Source organism: Leucopleurus acutus (genome assembly GCF_964270905.1).
Source record: "Leucopleurus acutus genome assembly, chromosome: 11".
Taxonomy (NCBI): domain Eukaryota; kingdom Metazoa; phylum Chordata; class Mammalia; order Artiodactyla; family Delphinidae; genus Leucopleurus; species Leucopleurus acutus.
Genome location: NC_139152.1, coordinates 97550179 through 97575171, shown reverse-complemented (window position 1 = coordinate 97575171; position 24993 = coordinate 97550179). Strand labels below are relative to the sequence as shown.

The following is a 24993-nucleotide window of genomic DNA, read 5'->3' as shown; positions in this document are numbered from 1 at the left end:
TCTTTCACTTGGTCCCTTAGAAACATGTCCCTCAAATATTTGAAGGTAACTTTCCAGGCCAACAAGTGGGTCACATCTTTCAAACCTTCTTTCTCAGACGTGACTCCGAGCCTCTTCGTTGTTCTGGTCTCTTCTCTGAGCAGGGATTGGTTGTCTCTGTTCCTCTGAGCAGAGCCCAGTGGCTCAGGGCTCATCCGCTGATCAGCTGCAGGGAGAGCCTGGTCAGTTTCTAGCTGAAATCCAGATGCGCTTTGAACACTGCATGTTTTCCTTCCTGGGGAGAGAGGGCTAGTGTAACCAGCTTTGTTCTTAATGACCTCCTTGCCAGAGAATGCAGAAACCACATTCGGAAATTCTGCCTTTTTTCTATTATTCATATGAAGTCATACCATCTGCTTCAAACGGCAGGTTTATGCCCCCTCCTTTTTCTGGTTTTTTTCCCGCGAGAATAAAAGAGTATATTGAGTCTTTTCCCCCGCCCCCCATCTTAGCTCATGAACTCCTTATGCCCTCGGGGCTTGGCCCTCACCTTGTTTCCTGTGTGCTTCCATTCTTACTCTCTGCAGAAACCTTGGTGACATTTTTGAAGCCTCTGTGTCCTCTTCCATCATCCTTCCTTTCCTCAGGCCCAAGCACTGGGATCCGCGTCTCTCTTCTGAACTTCGGGAACCACCTTTATAAGGAGTGCATGCCTGGCCGGGTTGTTTTCCGCCCTAAGCGGTCCTGAACTCTGAGGTGGCACACGGTCACTTTCCACTGCGGCTCTGGCACAGCCGCCTCACCTGTCAATCTCTGTCCTGTTCCAGGCAAACCCTGCTGCTCTTGGTCAAAGGTTTTTCTCCCACCACTCAGGACCAAAAGCTGTCCCTGAGCCTTGCTCTCTCAGCGATGCCCTGCTCAGTGACGCTCAGCTAATGAAAGTGTAAACCCACCCAGAAGGCCAGCAGCTCCCCTGAGATGCTTACAGACAAAGCTCACGTCAAGCTCCAGACTGAAGAGCATCTCGGGGCGGTGGTCCCGTGACAGCGATTCCAGGAGGAGGCTTGTCAGCGTCACTTACCCTGAGGGCTGCTTGCTGTTAGGGATGGTGCCTTATAGCGTGGCTGACATGGCCGGATTGCCAACAGAGAGCTCCTCGGATGGGCTCGAAGCATTATTTGTGACTAACCTATAGTGGGGTAGCACTCAAAGACGTCATGCGCTGTTGGGATAAGCTAGGTTACGCTGCAGTGAGAAATACTCCCCCCCACCCACCCCCGCCCCGATCTTTAGGGCTTAACACAATGATGGTTTGTCTCTCATTCGCTAAAGTCAGCTGAGGGTACAGGTGACTGTCCAGCTTACCTGTCCTTCTGGTGGAATCTTGATTGTCCGGGTGGATGGTGGTTTCACCTGCCCGAGGCTGAAGCACCTGGAAAACCCGACCTCTTCCATGCGGCGAGGGAAGAGAAGGCTGGGCACCTGAAAGGCCTTGGAAATGACTCGCCTTATGTCTGCTCCTATTGCACTGGCCAGATCACATGGCTGCCCCCAACTCCGAAGAGGCCGGGAAGGGCGGTCCCCATGCACCGGCTGTGAGTGGACATTGGTCAGGTCCTCCAAAGTCACTGTTCTGCTCTCTCTCTTACAGGTACTTTGACGAGCCAGTGGAGTTAAGGAGCAGTTCTTTTTCTAGCTGGGATGACAGTTCGGATTCCTTTTGGAAAAAAGAGACCGTCAAAGACACTGACATCATTCTAAAAACCACAGGCTACACAGACAGGTATGAATACCAGAGCAGTGGGATTGTAAATAGTGACTCTATGCATCTCTAGGGAAATTCTCTAACACTAGTAAATGATTTTGTTGTACTATTTCAAGAATATTCTTTGTATCCTGGTCTGTATTCTGACCTCACAGTTTTTCCTTTCCCAGAATGTCATATAATTGGAGTCATGCAGTAACCAGCCCTGTTAGACAGGCTTCTTTGACTTTTCGTAGTGCACTTGAGATTCATTCATGTTGCTGTGTTCCTCCCTCTTTATTTTTGAGTCTGTTTATCCATTTACCTGTCAAAGAACTGTCTCCAGTTTTTGGTGATTATGAATGAAGGGCTGTATAATGTATCGTCCAAACCAGGGAACTCTTTATAGAGTGCAGGGGGACAATGCTAGTATGTTGGGACAACAGGTGTGACCTGGGATTGTCCTCGGTGACTGGGATGTACCGTCATCCTACTCATTTTGTATCCTGCGTAACGTGGAGCAGTGTCTTACGTGCATGACAATGTATTCAGTATTTACTAATTGATCCGTGGAACTGAAGAGTGAAATAACAGGCCTATTTTTTTTTTTTTTTTCGGTACACGGGCCTCTCACTGCTGTGGCCTCTCCCGTTGCGGAGCACAGGCTCCGGACGCGCAGGCTCAGTGGCCATGGCTCACGGGCGCAGCTGCTCCGTGGCATGTGGGATCTTCCCGGACCGGGGCACGAACCCGCGTCCCCTGCATCGGCAGGCGGACTCTCAACCACTGCGCCACCAAGGAAGCCCAACAGGCCTATTTTAAATAGCAAAATTCATTCAAATGTTGTGTGGTTTGGATATTTATTCATTTTTCTAATTAGAATATCCAGCCTTTTCAAAGTGGCCTAAAATCCTTTTACAAAATTACTGCTGTTGGCTTTCTAAAAAGCGAAATGGCGTGTGCGCACATTGTAAATGAGAAGTGCGTTTGCCGTACCTCAAATCAGCTTAACCTGTTTTTGTTCTTTGTGCTGAGAACATTTAAGCTCTACTCCCTTCCCACAGTTCAAGTAACACTACAGGATTGTTAACTATGATCACCATGCTGTACGTCAGATCCCCAGAACTTACTCATCTGATAAATGAAAGTTTGTACCCTTTGACCAACATCTGCCCCCATCTCCCTGGGAACCACTGTTCTGCTCTCTGTTTCTTTGAGTTCAACTTCTTTTTTTTTAGATTCTGCATCCAAGTGAGGACATACAGTATTTGTCTTTCTCTGGCTTCCTCCAGGTTCATCCATGTTGTCACAAATGGCAGGATTTCCTTCTTTCTTTTTTATAGCAGAATATTATCCCATTGTATATCATATACTACATTTTCTCTATCCGTTCACCCATTGACGGATACTTAGGCTGCTTCCATATCTTGCCTATTGTGAATAATGCGGCCATGCACACGGGGCTGCAGAGATCTCTTCATGATACTGACTTTGTTTCCTTCAGACATATATACCCAGAAGTGGGATCATATGGTAGTTCTATTTTTAATTTTTTTATGAACTCCCACACTGCTTTCCATGTGACTATACTAATTTCCATTCCCACCAGTGGTATACAAAGGTTCCCTTTTCTCCAGTCCTCACCATCGCTTATCTCATGTCTTCTTGACAATAGCCATCCTAACAGGTGTGAGGGGGTATATCTCACTGTGGTTTTGATTTCCATTTCTCTGATGATCACTGATGTTGAACACCTTTTCATATACCTGTTGGCCTTAAACTTCCCTCTTAGTACTGCTTTTGCTATATCCCATAAGTGTTTCCATTTTTATTTGTTTTAAGATATCCTTTTTTTCTTTTTTCTTTTAAATTGAAGTAAAGTTGATTTACAATATTGTGTTAGTTTCTGGTGTACAGCAAAGTGATTCAGATAGATAGATAGATAGATGCAACTGAATATGTAAGAATATATATATATTCTTTTTCATATCCTTTTCCATTATAAGTTATTATAAGGTATTGAGTGTAGTTCGCTGCGCTTTATAGTAGGACCATGTTGTTTATCTATTTTATTTTTTAGAAAATTGGTGGGATTTTTTTTTTTAATTTATTTTATTTATTTATTTTTGGCTGCATTGGGTCTTCATTGCTATGTGTGGGCTTTCTCTAGTTGCGGTGAGCAGGGGCTACTCTTCGTTGCAGTGTGTGGGCTTCTCACTGAGGTGGCTTCTCTTGTTGCAGAGCACGAGCTCTAGGTGCACGGGCTTCAGTAGTTGTGGCACGTGGGCTCAGTAGTTGTGGCTCACGGGCTCTAGAGCGCAGGCTCAGTAGTTGTGATGCACGGGCTTAGTTGCTTCGCAGCATGTGGGATCTTCCTGGACCAGGGCTCAAACCCGTATCCCCTGCATTGGCAGGCGGATTCTTAACCACTGTGCCACCAGGGAAGCCCTCTATTTTACATTGATATGTAGTAGTGGTATCTGTTAATCCCAAACTCCTAATTTATCCCTTCCCCCAGCTTTCCCCTTTGGTAACCTTAAATTTGTTTTCTTTTTTAGTGAGTCTGTTTGTTTTGTAAATAAGTTCATTTGTATCATCTTTTTTAGATTCCACGTGTAAGTGATATCATATGAAATTTGGCTTTCTCTGTCTGACTTTCTTCACTTAATATGATAATCTCCAGGTCCATCCATGTTGCTGCAGATGGCATATTTCATCCTTTTTTTATGGCTGAGTAGTATTCCATTGCATACATATAAACCACATCTTCTTTATCCATTCATCTGTCAATGGACATTTAGGTTGCTTCCACGTCTTGGCTATTGTAAATAGTGCTGCTATGAACACTGGGGTGCATGTATCTTTTAGAATTAGAGTTTTTGCCTTTTCTGTATATATGCCCAGGAGTAAGATTGCTGGATCATGTGGTAGCTCTATTTTTAGTTTTTTAAGGAACCTCCATACTGTTCTCCATAGTGGCTGCACCAACTTACATTCCCATCAACAGTGCAGGAGGGTTCCTTTTTCTCAACACCCTCTCCAGCAATTATTATTTGTAGACTTTTTGGTGATGGCCATCCTGACCAGTGTGAGGTGATACCTCATTATAGTTTTGATTTGCATTTCTCTAGTAATTAGTGATGTTGAGCATCTGTTGATGTGCCTGTTGGCCATCTGTATGTCTTCTTTGGAGAAATGTCTATTTCTGCTCATTTTTTGATTGGGTCGTTTGTGGGTTTTTTTGATATCGAGCTGTAGGATCTGTTTTGTATATTTTGGAAATTAAGCCCGTGTTGGTCGCATCACTTGTAAATATTTTCTCCCATTCTGTGGGTTGTCTTTTCATTTTGTTTATAGTTTCCTTTACTGTACAAAAGCTTATAAGTTTGATTAGGTCCCATTTGTTTACTTTCGCTTTTATTTCTTTTGCCTTGGGAGACTGACCTAAGAAAACATTGGTACAATTTATGTCAGAGAATGTTTTGCCTATGTTCTCTTCTAGGGGTTTTTCGGTGTCATGTCTTGTATTTAAATCTTTGAGCCGTTTTGAGTTTATTTTTGTGTGTGGTGTGAGGGAGTGTTCTGCTCCATTGATTTACAGCATCCAGCTTTCCCAACACCACTTGCTGAAGAGACTGTCTTTTCTCCATTGTATATTCTTGGCTCCTTTGTTGAAGATTGTGTTTTCAGATATCCTTTAATTCCCCTTTTGGTTTCTTCTTGGACCCGTTGGTTGCTCAGGCGTGTGCTGTTTAATTTCCACCTATTTGTGGAGTTTTCACTTCTCCTCCTGTTATTGGTTTCTACTTTCATACTCCTGTGGTTGGAAAAGATACTTAACGTGATTTCAATCTTCTTAAATTTCTTAAGACCTAAATATCATTCAGATTTGTGTGTGGCTTAGCCTGTGATTCATCCTGGAGAATGTTCTGTGTGTGCTTGAGAATGTGTGTTCCGCTGCTATAGGATGGAACGTCCTGAATACGTCTTTTGTTCCATTTGGTTCAAGTCCAGTTTTCCTTATTGATTTTCTGTCTGGATGATCTGCCCATCGTTGAAAGTGGGATATTAAAGTCCTCTATTATTATTGCAGTACTGTCTATTTCTCCCTTCAGATCTGTTAATATTTGCTTATTATATTTTAGGTGTTCCTGTGTTGGGTGCATAAATATTTGCCGTTGTTATATCCTCTTGATGAATTGACCCTTTAATCATTCTATAAAGACCTCTGTCTCTTGTTACAGTTTGTGACTTAAAGTCGGTTCTGTCTGATACGAGCATGGCTCTCCCTGCTCTCTTCTGGTTTCCATTTGTGTGGAATAGCTTTTTCCATCTCTTTACTTTCAGCCTATGTGTGTCCCTAAAGCTGAAGTGAGTCTCCTACAGGCAGTATATAGTTGTATCTTGTTTTTGTTTTTGTTTTTTTTTAATCCATTCAGATACTCTGTGTCTTTTGATTGGAGAATTTAATTTGTTTGCATTTAAAATAATTGTTGAGGGCTTCCCTGGTGGCGCAGTGGTTGAGAGTCCGCCTGCCGATGCAGGGGACACAGGTTTGTGCCCCGGTCCGGGAAGATCCCACATGCCGCGGAGCGGCTGGGCCCGTGAGCCATGGCCCCTGAGCCTGCGCGTCCGGAGCCTGTGCTCCGCAACGGGAGAGGCCACAACAGTGAGAGGCCCGCGTACCGCAAAAAAAAAAAAAAAAAATTGTTGATAGTTAAGGATGTGCTATTGCCGTATCTCATTAACTGTTTCTTGGCTGTTTTTGCAGCTCTTCTATTTGTTGCTTCCTCTCTTGCTGTCTTCCTTTGTGATCTGATGATTTTCCATAGTGGTATGTTTTGATTCCTTTCTCTTTTTCTTTTGTGTTTCTACTATAGGTTTTTGCTTTGTGATTACCATGAGGCTTACATAAAACATCTTACAGTTATAGCAGTCTATTTTAAGCTAATAACAATTTAACTTAGATTGCATACAAAATCTCTACTCTTTTACTCTCCTTCCCTACATTTTATGTTTTTCATGTCATAATTTACATCTTTTTATATTGTGTATCCACTAATAAATTACTGTAGCTATCATTGTTTTTACCACTTTTGTCTTTTAACCTTTATACTAGAGTTAAGTGATTTATACACCACTATTACAGTATTAGAGTGTTCTGAATTTGGCTATATGCTTACCTTCACCAGCGAGTTTTATACTTTCCTATGTTTTCATGTTACTGATGAGCATCCTTTCATTTTAGCTTGAAGAGCTCCTTCTAGCATTTCTTGTAGGACAAGTCTGGTGGCTGACAGTTGTGTTTGTGTTTGTTTTTCCAGCACTTTGAATATATCATCCCACTATATTCTGGCCTTCAGGATTTCTGCAGAGAAATCTGCTTATAGCCTTACAGGGCTTCCATTTTATAGAATGAGTTTCTTTCTCTTGCTGCTATCAAAATTCTCTCTTTGTCTTTGATTTTTGACAGTTTTATTATATATTTCTTGGTGAAGATTTCTTTGGGTTGAATCTGTTTGGGGACCTATGAGCTCCATGTATCTGGATGTCCGCATCTCTCTCCAGATTTGGGAAGTTTTTAGAGATTATTTCTTTAAATAAGCTTTCCGCCCCTTTCTTCCTCTCTTCTCCTGGGACTCCCACAATGCATGAATTGTGTTCTTGATGGTGTCCCATAATTCAATAGGCTTCTTTGCTCTTTTTCTTTTTTTCTTTGTTCTCTTCTGACTGGATAATTTCAAATGAGTTGTCTTCGAGTTCACAGAGTCTTTCTTCTGCTTCAGTGGTCTGCAACCTTTTTGGCTCCAGGGACCAGTTTCGTGGAAGACAATTTTTCCACGGCCCGGGATTCGGGGGTGGGGGGTGGTTTCAGCATGATTCAAGCGCATTACCTTTATTGTGTACTTTATTCCTATTATTCCTCTTCCAATTGTGGCAAGCAGGGCCACTCTTCACTGCAGTGCACGGGCCTCTCAACGCAGCGGCCTCTCTTGTTGCAGAGTATGGGCTCCAGGTACGTGGGCCTCAGTAGCTGTGACCCGTGGGCTCCAGAGTGCAGGCTCAGCAGTTGTGGCGCACGGGCCCAGATGCTCCACGGCACACGGGATCCTCCCAGACCAGGGCTCAAACCAGTGTCCCCTGCACTAGCAGGCGGACCCTCAACCACTGTTGCCACCAGGGAAGTCCCCACTGACAGGGTTTTGATATGAGTCTGCAAGCAATTGACTTATTATGGTTTCTGTGCAGTCAGACCTCCCTGCTAATGATAATGTGTATTTGCAGCCGCTCCCCAGCGCTAGCATCGCCGCCTCAGCTCCACCTCAGATCATCAGGAATTAGATTCTCATAAGGAATGCACAACCTAGATCCCTCCCACGTGCAGTTCTGGTTCGAACCTACTGGGTTCATGCTCCTATGCGAATCTAATGCCGCCGCTGATCTGACAGGAGGCGGAGCTCAGACGGTAATGCGAGCGATGGGAGGCGGTTATGATTTCTGTCTCTATGTTGAACTTCTCATCTTATCTGTGTATTATTTCCCTGATTTTATTGAGGTGTCTGTGTTCTTGTAGGTTGATGAGCTTCCTTAAAACAATTATTCTGAATTCTTTGTCAGGCAATTCTTTGGGATCAGTTACTGGAAAATTATTGTTTCCCTTGGTGGTATCATGTTTCCTTGGTTTTTCATGTTCCTTGGAGTCTTGTGTTGCTGTCTTTGCATTTGAAGGAGCCATCACCTCCTCCAGTCTTTAGTGCCTGGCTTTGGGTGAGCAATGCCTTCAGTGGTCAGCCCTGCTAGAGATGCGGAGGCTTACTCAGACCTTTTCTACGGATGCACTCACTCCACACTTCCTATTCCTCTTGGGGGGTGACATCTCAGGATGGTATGTCTTTTCTCAGTCCCACAGAGCAGGGCCAGGTGCTGAGAGCCTCCTGCTTGCTCTCCCCAGGGTGGTGCCCTGAAATGCTCGGGTTGCTGTGCCCTCTGCGAATCCCAGAGTTGGGCTGACTTTTGCACATGCTCACTTTCTGTCTGCAAAGGCTTGCCCTCACCATCCGCAGGGGCATGTGCAGGGAGCCAGCTGTGGGGCCAAAGGTGCATGGGTGAGGCATGCAGAGCGTTGGAGGGCCAGTTGGGGGCTCCCCAGGCAAAGCGTATCCAGTGGTTTGTGAGCAGGCCTCCTCGTGGAGTTCGGGAAGTGGTTAGTGGAATCCACACAGCTTTGATGAGTTCTGAGCCCTGGCTGCTCTGCTTCCAGCCTCCCCCAGCCCCTAAGCTGTGTCGGTCACCTCAGTATCCTGGGTGGGATGAGAAAGAAAGAGGCACCCTTGGCAATGTCCCACACAGCTGGGGAGACCAGGCACCCGCTCACCACCCTCTCACCTTCCCCCGTGGGAGAAATTGCAGGCCCCGTGGATCTCTCTTGGCACTGAGCTGTGCTGCCCTGGAGGAGGAGTGACATGGGCCCAGTGAAACTATTCCTCTTACCCTCTTTAATGCATCCAGTCTTGGATTTTTTGCTCCAGCAGTGTGCTGGACCCTCTCTGCCGGACTCCTGGACTCCCACAAAGGCATTCTCATCTGTGGGTGATTGTCAAAACCAGTGTTCTCTAAGGGGTAATGGGAGAAAACTCCTATTTCATCATCTTACTGACGTCATTCCTGTTTTGGCTGTTGCTAACTGTAGACCTACTGCTCGCCGCAAGCCAGACTATGAGCCAGTTGAAAATACAGATGAGGCCCAGAAGAAGTTTGGCAACGTCAAAGCCATTTCCTCAGATATGTACTTTGGAAGACAAGCCAAAGCTGACGTAAGTGCCCAGGGAGTTTCTGTGTGGTCCCCACAGAGCAGGAAGCCAGCAGGGCCACGGGAGGTGTGGGAGGAGGTGCTGGATGCTGAGTGAGATGGAGTCAGGCTGCAAGGGACCCCTGTCCCCAGAGTGCTGGAGCAGGACTCGAGCCCAGGTCTTTCTGACTAATCACCCCACTTTGCCGCTCCAGCTAGAGGAGTGATGGGAAGGCAGGGACAGTGTCTCATCTTTCTCTCATTCCTTTCTCAGTGTTTTGAATAGCCATCCATTCGATACCTTTTGAGTAAATTTCAGGAGATTTTTGATACACCTGTAATTTACTTAGCAATTTTTTAACCATAGTTAAATGAAGTATACAGATAGATTCTCGAGGGTAGGTATATTTATTTTCAGAAAAGAGATTATTGCCTCTTTTCTCAGAAATGTTAATGAGCTTATCTGAGTGGAGTCTGGCTAAGCAGTAAGACTCAAATGGAAATGGGGAGCTTAAAGGTTTCCTTTTAATTGTGAAGCACTAATGTGTTTACGCAAAACTCTTAGAGATACGTGTTATTACTAGGCTTCCTGCACGATACAGAGAATAATTATTTCCTAAAGTACCGATTTTATTTTGTAGCAGTAGAAATTCCACTAGCTTTTTTTTTTTTTTTTTGCGCGGTACGCGGGCCTCTCACTGTTGTGGCCTCTCCCGTTGCAGAGCACAGGCTCCGGACACGCAGGCCCAGCGGCCATGGCTCACGGGCCCAGCCGCTCCGCGGCACGTGGGATCCTCCCAGACCGGGACACGAACCCGTGTCCCCTGTATCGGCAGGCGGACTCCCAACCACTGCGCCACCAGGGAAGCCCTCCACTAGCATTTTGAGTGTATTTAGAGTTGCCACTTGGCTATTCTCCACCCACTAAAATCTGCCTTGTTTTAAAGTTGACAACATTCAAGTTTAGTTAGGAAATCACCTAAGGCTATTGGGAGAGAGCTTCTTGGAGCGGCCTTTCCTGGCAGCTGGGTGAGAGCAGCACATGACAGAGCTGTCACTGTCAGTCTCCCTCTGGGTTCCCCTCCACTGACCGTTGTTGGCCGTGGCGTTGTGCGTTCACCTGTCTGCTTGTGACCCGCAGGCCGTGAGCGTCATGCCGGCCCCCAGCCCAGCCGTGATAGCTCCTCGATGATTCTTTCTGCAGAATTGCTCATGGTGTTTGGAGCCTAATGTTTCTTTCCTCCTGGTCTTGTCTAGTATGAAACCAGGGCTCGGCTGGAGAGGCTTTCGGCAAGTTCCTCCATCAGTTCTGCTGACCTGTTTGATGAGCAGAGGAAGCAGACGGCAGGTAATGAGGCTGGTCTCCACCGTGTCTGCGGCATGAATACATTTTCTCTGGACAGGGCTTTGTACTTTACCAGGATTGTTAGCGGCCATTATTTGATGCTCCTATGGCCTCTGTAAGTCAGGCAGAGCAGAAGTTATTATTCCAGGCTTTGCATGTGAAGAGACCAAGTCATGGAATTTAAGCGACGTCCCCAAAGTTACCCGGCATGTCGTCTCCCTGAACCATCGTCACGGGCGGTGGGGTGCCTAGCATGGTGTGAACCTGGTGTCTGGCTCGTGTGGTGTCACAGCCTTGGAGGGGACAGCCCTGGGCTCCCGTGTGACGGGACCCACTCCCTAACTGTGAGACCTGGGGGATTTCAGGTCACCTTTAGCCTCGGTCTCCTCCTCTGTAAAATGGGTGGGTGATATCCATTCCTACCTCACCAGTTTGTACTGAGGCTGAAATGAGGTCCTTTATGTAAAGTGTCACCTCGGGGTCTGGCACATGGCAGGCCCTCCCAGGCCCCTCCCGGACCCCAGGGGTAGTCAGAGCAGGTAGAACAGGTGAGTCCACCAGCCTCCGCCTCCCAGGGGAGACAGAATGGGGCTTTGGAGCCAGGCAGGTGGAGAGGAGGGTCCAGACCCCAATGAGGAGATGTCTGGGCCCCTCCCAGGGAGTAAGCCTCAGCACACAGGCCCGTCACGGGCGTCCGGAACCAAGCGCCTCTCTGCTTGTCCCTCTGACCCTGAGCCATAGGAAAGCCGTGTTCCAGTCCCAGTCAGCCCCAAGTCAGGCCTCGGGGGTAAGGGGAGGGCCACGTGTCCCCCTTATGTCTCAGCCGACATTCAAGGAGCAGGGTCCTCTGAGGTCATTTCAGGAGCCCACTTGTCAGCAGGAGCACCCAAGCGGGGGGGGGGGATCTCCAAGGCCTTCAAGGCCCGGGACCACCTGCACCCCTCGTCTCCAGTCCTGGAGGAGCTGGGCGTGGGCATGGAGGGACCCCACGTGGGCGGCCGCTGGGCCTTGCAGCCACAGAGAACAACTGTTTTCTGAGCCCAGAGAGAAACAGCCCCAACAGAGAAGGTCATGGGGGAGACCCGAATGCCTGGGGCCTTCCGTGTTGGGGTTTGGGGGCGTTTCAAGAGCCACCGTGGCCCCCGGGGTGAAGCGGGCGCTGCCAGGCTGCTGTGCTGCAGTGAGAGGGAGGGTTCTAGCCGGGTGGGTGGACCAGAGACCTGCGGGACACAGGCCCGGTGCGCGGCCCCTCGGCAGGGAGCGTCCTAGGCCGCCCTCTGGCCTCCAGCAGGAGCAGCTGCTTTCTGACGGGCCGTTTCCTGCACTGGGCCTGGGTTGGGGCAGGTGTGGCTCACGGACTTGTGTTCTCATATGCGAACTTTCGGTGTCCTGGCCTCTTGTCAGGGCATTTCCTTGTGCGCCGCCCCCGGCAGAGGGGTGCTCGGCTCCTGTGGAGGCCTCCCAGGGTCCCGCCTCTGCCCCCCGTGGGTCAGTGCTGGGCTACCTCATGGGTGCCCTGGCACAGGGGCAGGGCAGTCCAGAGAACCTAACAGGTTGAATCTCACCCCTGGCCGTGTTGGTTTTTGTAATTCAAGTTATTGGAAGTTTCACTCTGAAACATTATTGTTTGCTTAAAAAAACCTTTCAGGGCTTCCCTGGTGGCGCAGTGGTTGAGAGTCCGCCTGCCGATGCAGGGGACACGGGTTTGCGCCCTGGTCCGGGAAGATCCCACATGCCGCGGAGCGGCTGGGCCCGTGAGCCACGGCCGCTGAGCCTGCGCGTCCGGAGCAACGGGAGAGGCCACAGCAGTGAGAGGCCCGCGTCCCGCAAAAAAAAACAACCACCACCTTTCAGAGATCAAATGAGCAGCATTTCCGATTGTTGAAGGAAGGCTGCAGCCAGCGATGACGTTTACCTGCCTGTCCCCTTTCAGAGAACAAAGGTCCATTGATTTTTTTTTGGCCCTCTGTGGGTCCCAGACAAGCTCCTGTCCTGGGGACTCGCAGCCCTGATAGGACCATCCTGGGGTGCGAGGCTGCCCAGGGACCCTCAGCCCCTCCCCAGTGGCCAGTGGTCCTGCTTGCAGCACCTGCCCTCCCTCCCCCTCCCTCCTCCATCCCAAACCCAGATGGTTCAGACCACGATTACCCTCATTCTGCATCTCTCATCAGATGCCTTTAATAACTGCTCTAAATGCAAGCGCACTGAACACTGATCATTAAATATTTACTTTTTATTTAGAGTGCATTTCAGCAAAGAGCAAAAGCTGGTTTTAAGAGAGTATTCTGTGTTCCTTATCTTAAATGTTTCCCCATCCGTGAAATATCAGTGCCACTGGGTAGACCACCTTTATAATTTCTTCAGGGTTAAGGGGAAGATTTCTCCAAATTAGAAACGCCTCCTGGTACTTCCTGGGGGCGCACTTTAACCCTGGCTTTGCTCCGAGGCCGCTCCCTTCCAGGGTCTGGGAGGGAGTAGATGGGGAGCACACGTAAGCATCCACAGCCGGCACAGTGCCCGTCCCTGCCGTCACTCCAGAGCAGGGTCGGTTGGGGGACGGGGGACGGCCATCGCTGGGCACTGCCTCCGAGGGAGCCACTCAGGCTCAGAGGGAACCAGATGATAGAGCAGAGGTGGCTTTGTTCTTTGTTGAGAGCAGTGTCGGAACAGAAGAAGCTGGAAACCCAGCTTGCCCCTCTGGTGCATTTCTTTCCAAAACCTGGTCCTGATCATTTGAGTCTGAACGGGGCCACCCGGGAAGCCCAGGGCGCTGCGGACGGACACCTCTGTCCGGGCTCGGTGCGCACTGCCCAGGGTCGGAGGGGCTCCTGGCGCGTTTGCTGTTGTCCCTGGGTCTTGAGGCTCCCTGGAGGCACCTCGGCCACTCTCTCCTTTCCTCCTGGCTCTGGCCCGGGGTCCAGGAGCCTGGCCTCTTTGGGCCTGTCGGCCTCCAAAGCACTGACTTCAGTCGGCCGTCGGGCGGTTTTGTTTGGTGATTTGCTGAACATATTTGTCACACGTCACAGCTGTGCGGTGCTGTCGCCAACCAGGTTCAGTTACACAAACCAGAGTCTTGTCAACCTGAGCGAAAAGAAGGGGCGTCTGTGCGCCCGAGTGGAGCAGCCACCACAGCGCTTTGCCTCCACGTTAAACCTCCTGCCTCAGCTGTGCTCCCTCCTTTCTCAGCGTTTCTCGAGTTGGAAGCCTGTCAGTGGAGGCGCTTCTGCTGAGGTCACGTCCGCTGACCTCTGGGGCACAGCCCCCTCGCCGCTCCGGACCTCGCCACGCCGTGGAGCAGCTGTGACTGGCCCTTTGCGCCCAGGATGTCACACTAGCTCTTCATTTCCTCTCAGATTCATCTTACCGGCTGGTAGCACCCACCGTGCTGGGCTTTGAACCCAAGTCCCGTCACTGGGCTGGGCTAGGCTGTCGCTCTGTCATTGGCAAAGGGCTACAAGACTCTAAAATGTCACGAGGGGCAGAGAGGAGAAGCAGCCGCACCTGTGGCCCCTCCCCGAGTGCTGGGCACGGGATGGCGCTGTGGGAAGACACACTGTCTCTCCGGGGTGGCGTCCGTGCCGGAGGGTAAATGCGTGCCTCCTATTTGGTTCTTGGAAAGGGACCTGGCTTCTGCTGCTGCTTAAGGGGCAGGCGGGTGTAGAGTGACCTGCGGAGCCGAGGGGCAGCTGGGCTGGCTCCCTGGAGGCTCTGCAGGGTTGGCGTTCTCTCACAAAGTCTCTGAGCCCCTCCGGCACCTTTTCACAGCTGTGTGACAAAAGTGCGCCACAGAAGCCCATCTGTCAGCTCTAGGGACCCCTTTATGTGTGACAACTCTGGTGCGCTTCACCTGTGTGCAATATGCTGCTGTGTTGGGACAACCAGAACTTCAGCAGCAGAAACCCAGCCGACAGCGGCCTCGGGGAGGGGGAGGGGTCGGCCCCCACCTGGGAGCGCTGGCACTGCGCTTGGCCCTGCTGAGTCCGCAGACAGCCCCACCCACCCCTCTGCCTTTCCTCCTGGGGTGAGCCTCCTCCCGCACTGCCAGAGGCTTCCTCCTTCCCTCCTTGAGGAGGGAGTGGGAGGGGGACAGCCCTAGTCACAGACAGCTACAGCGTCGCCTCGCCCCCACCAGTAACCCCACAGCAAGCAAACGGCTCCCCTCCCTTGAGAATGCGGGAATCCAGGAAGGCTCTGATTGGCTAGGTCTGGGTCACGTGCCCATGCATGGTTTAGGGGGCTGGGGGAGAGACCTCCCGCAGAGGAGGAGGGCTTGTACCAAAAGGGGGAAGAGATGCTGAGTCCGAAAAACCCACAGATGTCCGCCCATCTGCCATTGACTGAGTACTTCTCTGTCAGGTCTTGTGTTAAGTGCCTGGAGGAAACGGGCCCAGAGAGGGTAAGGAACCTCTCCAAAGGCACACAGCTTGGAAGTGGCAGTGCCAGTATTTGAACCCGTGGTGGTCTTAAGACCTAGTGCTGCATCTTCTCTCACCGTGGGGTCTTGCAGCTGCTTCATGGTAGGGCTGGCGCTGAAACCCACCGCAGGCTCCTTTTCCCTTAACCACAGCTGCTGCTTATGGGCAGCTGGAGGGGAGGGGAGCCGAGTTCTCCAAAGCCATCGGGTCCCTGGGCACTGGCTGTGCCATCCCTGCGGTAGTGACGAGCCAGTGTCTGCTCTGTGTGCAGGAAACTACAACCTCACGAGCATGCTGCCCACGGCCCCCGACATGGCCCAGTTTAAGCAGGGAGTGAGATCCGTTGCTGGAAAGCTCTCCGTCTTTGCTAACGGAGTCATGACTTCGATTCAGGTTAGTGAAACGGGGATGACGTTAACTGAGTTTGATGGTGGGTTCATAGTTTTGAAAATGAGATTCGGACCACTCTTCAACTGCTGGAAAGTCAGATTTTATATTATTGATTTATATGTTTGCTACAGTGTAACCCAGGACACCATGAAAACCAGAAATTATAATTTCATATTTGTTTAAATTTTCTAAGTTATGACTCTAGAGGAATTGTTACAGGAATTGTCATGATCATGACCTACTTTTTTCCTCTATTGAAACAGAAATATTAAGAAGAAAATAAAAAATTACTCATAACCCCACCTCCCAGGGCAGACTTCCGTTAACATTTGGCTTATTCTATGTTGATTCTAGGTTTCTGTGCAGATACCTGTTTAAAATTTGTAAAGGATTATCTTGTGTCTGTGGTTTTGCACCCTCTTTTTCCTTCATGATGTTTTGTTATGAGCACTTCCATGTAGTTAAAAAGTCTTCAGAAACCACATTCTGTTGAGTGAAAATAGATGTAATTTATTTAAATATTCCCCGAGTTGGGTATTTGGATTGTATTTCAGTCTTTTAAATGAGGCAGGAGTGGAACGTGCTCACGTATAATGCTTTAAGGCCGGCTCTGATCATACGAAGGCGACTTTGTGAACCTTCTTGCTTACCTCCCGTTATTTTAGGACGCTATTGATAACGTAAAACATGGCTGTAGGGAGTAGGACCTAATCGACATGGACTCTGCTGCCTCTAAAGGGGGCTCCCGGGTTGGGGAGGTGCCCCCACTGTGGAGAGCTCCTCGGCCCTGGGGCTCCTGCTGTGGGTGACACAACCTTTGGTTAGAATTCGCAGAGCTCTTTCACGTCCCTTAGGGCAGCCGAGCCCACACAGTCCTTCCGCGGAGGTGACATCCCTATTTTTTATAAGTGATCATCCCCAGTTTATGGATTGAAAAACAGAGGCACAGAGAGGTTAAGGTGCTCCTGCAAGATCCCTCCGCTGAACCAGAATTTCAGGGTTCCTCTGTCCCCCCCATCACACCTACCCCCTGGAGGGCTCACCATGGGGCCCTGCACCCCTCACCGTCCTTCCCACAGCCCAGGGGCCGCAGCGCAGGCGCCAGGAGCTCCCAGTTCCCACTTCCTCGGGTGCGGGTTCCCGTCGCTGCGGCACCCGTTTTGGTGACGCTGATAGTCGTAAACCTTCGTGTTGGTTCTTTCTGTAGGATCGCTATGGTTCTTAATACTGACGTTGCGAAATGTTTTTCCTGGAGAAATTCCTCTTTAAATGAACCAGTGACCACATCACAGACTGCAGTGAAGACCAGCCAGTTTTGTGGATTGTTCTGCTACTTTTTCACAGGGTATACATACATTCCTGATTTTTAATATTTCTTTTGAGAAATTGTTATTTTTGATGTAGTAGAAGCTTCCCTGCGATTTCTGTTTTGCGTGACTTCCTGCACACACCTTCCTTCTGGCATATCCGTGCACACCCCTGCTTAATTTCCTTGGACTCTTTGGTTCCAACAGCTGGGGGTCTGGAAAGAAGGGCTCCTCCACCTCTCCTTGGGGGCGGGGGGGGGGTATCACTGCTGTGAGGCTCATGGGCTAAGGGTTACCAGCATCAGCTGATACGAGGAGGGCCTGGAGAAACAAAATTCACGACATATATTTCATTAAAAAGGGAGCAAAGAATAAAAACAAAAGACCAAAAATGGCTGGTGTCTAATTTGAGATTGCTTCGTTTATATTTCCACATGTTAAGGTGATTTCAAAATCATGTTTAAAGACGTCTGTCCCTTTGAAATTGTTTATTTTGGATGATCGATAAATTTAAAAATAATTTTCAGTGAGTGCTTTTAACAGCCTAAGCTTCTGCACTGCCAAGCAAATTAATCTTTTGACAAGGCGTTGCTGTTTGAATTTATGAGAAATGTAAGATGAGAACTCCCTAAGTGCATTTATAAATCGATATGGTGTACAGAAGTAAAAATGAATAAGGTAAGAAGACACACCCACAGAAAATATTCCAGTACATGGGAAAATAATCATTGTAATTGGGTAGTTTTCTTAACATTTTTTATCTTAATCTTGGTTTTCAAAAAATTACAGAATGTGTACAAATGAATAAAAGAAAAATAATTTGGCTGTGTTTTAGACAGCATTAGAATATATTGTTCAGCACATTGAAATATATTTGAAATTTGATGAACCAGAAATGTGGTTTCAACTGAATATTTTGTGAATTTTTCTTAAAAGCTCAAATTTGTAGACTTCTAAATATAATAAACAGTTGTGGCAGATCGTGTTGCCTACTTTTTTTTTTTAACGAAAGCTTTCCTGATGAATCATAAATCAGGGCTCGTGGTGTAACATTGGTGCGCACTTGATTAGCTCGTAATTCCAGATGGATCTGTTTTTAGTGTGTGTGTGAGGCCTGAGGTGCAGCTGTCCTGAACTGAGGTGTTGTCCGTAGCGCCGGAGCAGGGCGGGAGCCCTTGTTGGAAGTGAGGTCACCTCCGCTGACCTCTGGGGCACAGCTCCCTCGCCACTCCCTCGCAGAGTGGCATCTTTCAAGCCCAAAACGCTGCTCTAACAAGGTGCCACAGCCCAGGCAGCCTAAACGGTGGAATGTACTTTCTCACAGTCCTGGAGGCGAGAAGTGCAGGCTCAGGGTAGCTTTGGAAGGGACTCTTTCCCGGGCTTGCAGACAGCTGCCTTCTCTTGTGTGTCTCATCCGGCCTTTCCTCGGAGAGAGCCAGAGGTCCCTCTGTTGTTTCTTCCCCTTATTATAAGGGCACAGTCCTGTGGGATCTGGGCCCCTTTAACCTTAATTATCTCCTTAAAGGCCCCATCTCCAAATGCAGTCATGTTGAACTTTAGGGGGACACAGTTCCATCCATAACAGTGCCCATGAGACGTTCCCACACTGAGTTAGCCCTGCTCGAGGCTGGGGCCTGGGCTCAGTCCACCTGCAGGAAAACCTCTGAGCAGGTTATGTTCCCATTTTACGGAGGGAGCGAGTGAGACTCAGTGAAAGGTCCTACCCCCGACTCTGAATGTGGCCTTGCTTTTCTCCATCATTGAACTTCTTCACACGAAGGGCCTCTGGACCGCAGGGCCGGGGCTGGCAGGAGCCCCATCTGGGTGGGCTCGCCCCACCTCACAGCACTACCCGCCCCATGGTGTTTTGTTTCGTAATCAATTTGCATGAGTTTTTCAAATAGTAAAGATGTTAGTTAATAATTGTTCTAACAAATCACATTTGGGATCTATTGATTAAAAAAGAAAATGGTGGGCTTCCCTGGTGGCGCAGCGGTTAAGAATCCGCCTGCCAATCCAGGGGACACGGGTTCAAGCCCTGGTCCGGGAAGACCCCACATGCCGCGGAGCAACTAAGCCTGTGCGCCACAACTACGGAGCCTGCACTCTGGAGCCCGCGAGCCACAACTACTGAGCCTGCGTGCCGCAACTACTGAAGCCCGGCTGCCTGGAGCCCATGCTCCACAACAAGAGAAGCCACCGCAATGAGAAGCCCGCGCACCGCAACGAAGAGTTGCCCCCGCTCGCCACAACTAGAGAAAGCCCGCGCGCAGCAACGAAGACCCAAAGCAGCCAAAAGTAAATTATAATTTTTAAAAAAAGAAAGTAAATGGTGATATGACAGTCCAAGGACCTGAAGGAAACTGGCCGAGACTGGGCTGTAGGGTTAAGCAGTGGTGCTTTGAAAAAGATATTTATTATGCTTTTGTTCTTGAGAGCAAAGCCAGTGAGGGCCAGGAATTTCTGTGCAATTGGGAAAAGCAAAGGGAGAGAAAGGGGAAGGGGAACGGGATGTTTTACCAGAACGAGCTCTCTGTGAAAATGCAGCATTTTCTGATCACCTTAAAGAGCTGTTGGGAATGTAGGTGCTGCCTGGAGGGGGCTTTCCCAGTGAGCTTGAGCACAACAGTGAGACCGTGGGGCTCCCAAGGGGGTGGGGAGCCTGGGGGGCCTGGGTGGTGCTGGGGGCCCGAGCAGAGCCTACCCGAAGGCCTCAGACGGACGCCAGGACTCCGGCCAGACTCCCCCCTCCCACTTGCTCACAGGCAGTTTGAGGCTTCAGGACACCTGTGTCCTTCTCGCCTCTGGACGCTCAGCCTGAACACCTGGCCCCAATGTGACTCTCCCCCAAATCGTGCCACGCCACCTCGGGAACCCGGGGTCTCCTCGCTGGCCCCTTCCAGCTGTCAGCACCTCCCGCAGACCTCCACTGTGCCGGGCCCCTCTCGGACCTGGGCCGGCCTCCTGGGTGCTGGCCAGCGTGCCCCTCCTCCCACCTAAGGCCCCATCCTCAGGTCTTCTTCCTTCTCAGTGACCCCGATCTCCCTTCTAGAGATTGCAGCCCTCCCCCAGACACTTCTGATGCCCCAAGTCCTGCTCTCCTTTCGCCTTTTCCCGTAGTTCCCTCCCTCGTCCTGTTTATTGCTTGTGTCTTCCCAGCACTGGTAGAACACAAGCGCCCTGAGGACAGGGTTGTTGGTCCATCTGGTTCACGGGTTCTGCCAGTGCCTAGAACCTTGGCTGGAACACATTTTGAGGGAAGGGATTCCGTCTTCCCAGCCCCGCCCTGCAGAGGGTGATGCGCTAGCGTGACAGGAGATGCTGCAGCAGGAGCTGGGCCGGGCCTCAGGCAGGACACTGGGGCTCGAACCCTGGACAGACTTAACCCGGCACCACTAACCCTGTGTCGCAGTCCCTCTTTTAGGCACATTTTCCAGCCATCTCTTTCACCACCACTCGTTTTGGTTTGTTCATAACGCTTTCCCTGCCCACACCCCCAAGAGCCCGGCGGGCCCACTGCCATAAAAAGCAGGTTGCTAAGGTGGGCAGACGGGTGACAACCGCCCAGGACACACGGTGGGCAGCGGCAGTGGCATAAGAGGATTCAGGAAGCCCGGCGTCAGGGTCTGGGTCTGCCACTGGGACTCAGGGTGACCGTGACCTCCCAGGGTCAGACCCTGAGGCCCCAGCCCTCCCCCAGCGGTGCTCCTGCGCTCAGGATGTGGTGTCACTGACCTTCCTCCCAGACCCGAAAACTGCTGTGCTCTCTGTGGCTACGTGGCTCAGACACCCTTGTTTGCACTGAGTCACGTGATCCATTTACAAAGCCACCTGTGCTTTCTCCCGTCCCTTCCATTCCGGGTCCATTTTCCTCTATTTGTAGTTCTTATCATTCTGCCCACCCAGGTCATTTGTCTCGCTGAAAACAACAGTGCAGTGGCAGCAGCGCCAGCCATGGGCCCGGCCTGGACAGATGGATGGACAGACGGACGGAGACACTGGGGGTATCTCTGACCACACAGGCTCCTCCCCTGGCCGCCACCCTCTGGGCTGGTCCCTCTCCGGGGCCCGAGGCGCCGGGTCATGGGGGCCTCCTGCCCGCTGCGTGTCCCAGCTTTGCCCTGAGGATTTGGTGCTGACTCCCCACGCCTGGGTCACCCTTTTCCTGCCCCCGTCCCCACCCTGCTGCCCTGCACCAGACATGAGCTCAGTCTTCTGAGCGCCCAGTTCCTCTCTTGCACTCTCTGACCATCTGTCGGCTGGGTCACTGCGCCCTCGTCTGCCCCACACGCCGCAGGTGTGGGCCCTGGCCTCCCTTTCAGCGGCGCAGACGGCCCCGGGCTGCACGTGGGGCTCAGGCACCCAGGGCTCCGCCTGAGTTGGGGTGAACCCTGCCGGGCAGTTGAGTCAACCCTCCTCCCTCACACCGGCCCCTGCGACCCCTCGCCTCCCCAACGCACCCGCACCTGGTCCTCCAAGGACCACCGGGGTCTTGGTGAGAGCCACCTGCCAGGCCCCTGCCCTGCTGCTCTGGCCGCCCTGCCGCCGCTCCCACCTTCCGCGTGCGGAGAGCTAGTGCAGAGCCTCCTTCCCACGTGTGCCCAACCCCACGGCCTCCACCCGAGCTGGCCCCAGCTGGCCCCGGCCGGGGGGACCCTGCAGCCCCGGGGGCCTCTCCTCCAGCCGCTCGCTTACACACAGAGGCCCTGCTGTCCCCCCCAGCTCGCGCCCCCCGCCAGCTCCCTCAGAGTGGTCCACAGACCCCTCGGGTCGCCCGCCCCCGTCGGCCCCCCGCGGGCCCAGGGGCAGCCAGGCTCTGTCTCTCCTCTGGGCCTTTCCCCAGCGGCGGCCTCTGCTGGGAATAACCCTGACGGGTGGTGGTTAAGAGCTCGTTCAGGAGGTTAACAGGCTACGAGGGGCGATGACAGTTTCACCGCTTCATCGTCCAAACGGGGAGGAGAGCAGGGCCCACCGCCTCGCGGTGGGAGGAACGATTGGAGGAACCACAGGAAGTGCATGAGGCGCCTAGTGGGGCCCCCCTGCACACAGTAGGCCTGCGGCTTGGGCCCTTGGGTGAGGCCCCCGAAAGGTAGGTAAGGCATCCCTGCCTTTCTTCACAGAGAAAGCACGGAGGCACGGAGTGTGCCCAGGATGGGCTCAGGTCACATGGGTAAATGCGGGTATAGGGGGGTGCCAGCCTGGGGTCCCCCTCTGCGGGGCGGCCTCACTGAAGTGGTCTCACTCCTTCCTTCACTGAAGCACCCGCCGTGTGCTCTCAACACACACCCGAGTGACCATCATCCGGCACCCAGCAGGCTCCCTGTGCCCCTTCTGTCCCTGTTCAGGCCTCTGTCCTGCCCCCTCCCCGAGTTCCTCAGGCTTTGGAGGGGAGGCTGAGAGAGGCCCAACCTGGCTTCAGTGTAGTAAGTATAGGGGCGGAAAAATTCTTTTTCCTTCTACCCTCCTAGGTTCTCTGGCTGGGGCCCTGTAGAATTAGACTGACTAAAGGCAGATTAACAAGAGAAAAGCAAACACAAGTGTGTTAACACGTGTATCGCACATACACATGGGAGCACCCGTGGTTAGGACCAAGGTTTCTATAGCATCTTTTTTTTTTTTTTTTAATAAATTTATTTTATTTATTTATTTTTGGCTGTGTTGGGTCTTGGTTATCGCACGCAGGCTTTCTCTGGTTGTGGCGAGCGGAGGCTACTCTTCGTTGAGCTGTGGAGGCTTCTCATTGCAGTGGCTTCTCTTGTTGCGGAGCACGGGCTCTAGGCGTGCGGGCTTCAGTAGTTGTGGCGCGAGGGCTTAGTTGCTTCGCGGCATGTGGGATCTTCCCGGACCAGGGCTCGAACCCGTGTCCCCTGCATTGGCAGGCAGATTCTTAACCACTGCACCACCAGGGAAGTCCTGGATTAGTGTTTGATCGAATAGCTGGGCGCTATAGCCCAGCCACATTGACATAAGACTGACCATTGCAGGTTCCAGTCAACCCCGATGGCCTATCGAATTTTCCAGTTTAGTAGCAATGAAGAATCGGGAACCAACATGATCTAAGGCTTGATATGCATCGTAAATCTGGGGAAAAATGCATTTAGGAAAAGCTGTCAACCCGTCAGCTTTCTCCTGGGGACAGGATCTGGAGTTGGTTTTTAAATTATTACGGTTTCTTTTTTAAAGTAAGTTCTCGAATTAAGTATTCCATGACTACAAAGATACACACAGCAGACTGGATTTTCACAAGTGATGCCCCCATAAAACCAGCACCAGAAAGTCTCCTTGGGCCCCTTCCCAGTCACTGTCTCCCATCGTGAGGGCTTCTCAAACCGCAGTCAGCACTGCTTGCTCTGTTCCTTTTTGTGGGTCTGCATTTTCTCACTCAATATTGTATTGGTGGCTTTGTCCACGCGGTTGTTGTGATCTGCTCATTTTCAGCGCCACTTTTCCATTTTGTGAATCCACCACGGGTGTGTATCCGTTCTCTTGTTGAGACTTCTGAGTTGTTTCTGGTTTGGGGTTATTATGAATGAAGCTGCTATGAACGTTCAGGTATGAGATTTGGGGGGGAACATCTGTGCACTTTCTGTCGTATGTACCTAGGGGTGGAACTGCTAGGTCATAGGGTGTGTGTCTTCGGAAGATATTGCCAAAATGTTTTCCAAAGAGGCTGTAGCCATGGGCACACTCACCAGCAGCGTGGGTGTCCCAGTTCCTCCCCCTTCACAGTCTCGCCGGCAGTGAGTGGCATCTGTCTTTTCACTCGAAACCTGCTGGCAGGTGAACAGTGCTATGATATCGCAACACACCTTTAACCTCATTCCTTGATGACTAACACATCTGCACGTCCACGCTTTTATTACTGACCTTTTCCAGATCCTCTTCTGTGAAGTCATTCGCTCCTGTTTTGATCTTCTTTATCATATTGATTTGTAGGAGTTTCCTATATATTCTAGATACAGACCTTTGTCATAAATTTATATTGCAAATATCTTTTTTCTTAATTTATTTATTTATTTTTGGCTGTGCTGGGTCTTTTTTGCTGCGCGTGGGCTTTCTCTAGTTGCAGCGAGCAGGGTAGCGCTAGTCTTTGTTGCAGCGCGCGGGCTTCTCATTGCAGTGGCTTCTCTTGTTGCGGAGAACTGGCTTTAGTTGCGTGAGCTTCAGTAGTTTGGCACACGGGCTCAGTAGTTGTGGCTCACCGGCTTAGTTGCTCTGCGGCATGTGGGATCTTCCTGGACCAGGGATCAAACCCGTGTCCCCTGCACTGGCAGGCGGATTCTTAACCACTGCGCCACCAGGGAAGTTCTGTGTTGCAAATATCTTTTCCCACTCTGTCTGTTACCTTCTTCTCTCTCTTAATGAACAGAAATTCTTACTTTTAGTGTAGCCTAATTTATCAGTCATTTCATTTATGGTTAGCGCTTTTTGTGTCCTCTTCAAGAAGGCTTTGCATAACCCAATGAAGAGATACCCTTGTTTCCTTCTAGAAGCTTTGTGCGCTTTTCTCATTGCTTGATTCTCAGTGCGCTGGGGGTTGAGTTTTAGGTATGGGATTGGTGTTACCAAATCCAGGTTTGGCTGCTCTTTGCTCAAGAAGCCAATACTGACGGGACTTCCCTGGTGGTCCAGTGGTTAAGAATCTGAGCTTCCAGTGCAGGGGGCATGTGTTTGATCCCTGGTTGGGGAACTAAGATCCCACATGCCACACGGGCACAGCCCCCCCACAAAAAAAAGAAGAAAGAAAGAATCCAATACTTAGAGACAAGTGTTGCGTAAAAGGAAAGAAAGCTTTATTGAGGAAACTTGGAATACTGGGGAGAAGGTGAAGTCATGTCCCAAAGAACTAACTACCCTTTGTTGATCAAGGGGCAAGAGTTTTTTTTGTTTTGTTTTGTTTTTTAAATATTTTTATTTATTTGGTTGTGCTGGGTCTTAGTTGCGGCAGGCGGGCTTCTTAGTTGTGGCATGCAAACTCTTAGTTGCGGCATTCATGTGGGATCTAGTTCCCTGACCAGGGATCC

At 50.5% G+C, this 24993-nt stretch overlaps 1 protein-coding gene across 3 annotated transcripts in view; it reads left to right on the top strand.

Moving 5' to 3' along the window:
• The window catches only part of ARFGAP3 (ARF GTPase activating protein 3), a 54531-nt gene extending 36582 nt beyond the window's left edge, over nt 1–17949 (top strand). For 2 of the 3 annotated variants that reach the window (XM_082850784.1, XM_082850783.1), the window contains exons 12-16: nt 1631–1762; nt 9414–9537; nt 10770–10860; nt 15544–15665; nt 16870–17949. In XM_082850784.1, the coding sequence (XP_082706910.1) occupies nt 1631–1762; nt 9414–9537; nt 10770–10860; nt 15544–15665; nt 16870–16887 (487 nt within the window). In that variant the 3' untranslated portion in view covers nt 16888–17949. Of the gene's footprint in view, nt 1–1630; nt 1763–9413; nt 9538–10769; nt 10861–15543; nt 16198–16869 lie in introns of those variants that run through there. The other variant, XM_082850782.1, reaches the window with a different exon arrangement.
• The last annotated feature ends 7044 nt before the right edge of the window (nt 17950–24993 follow it).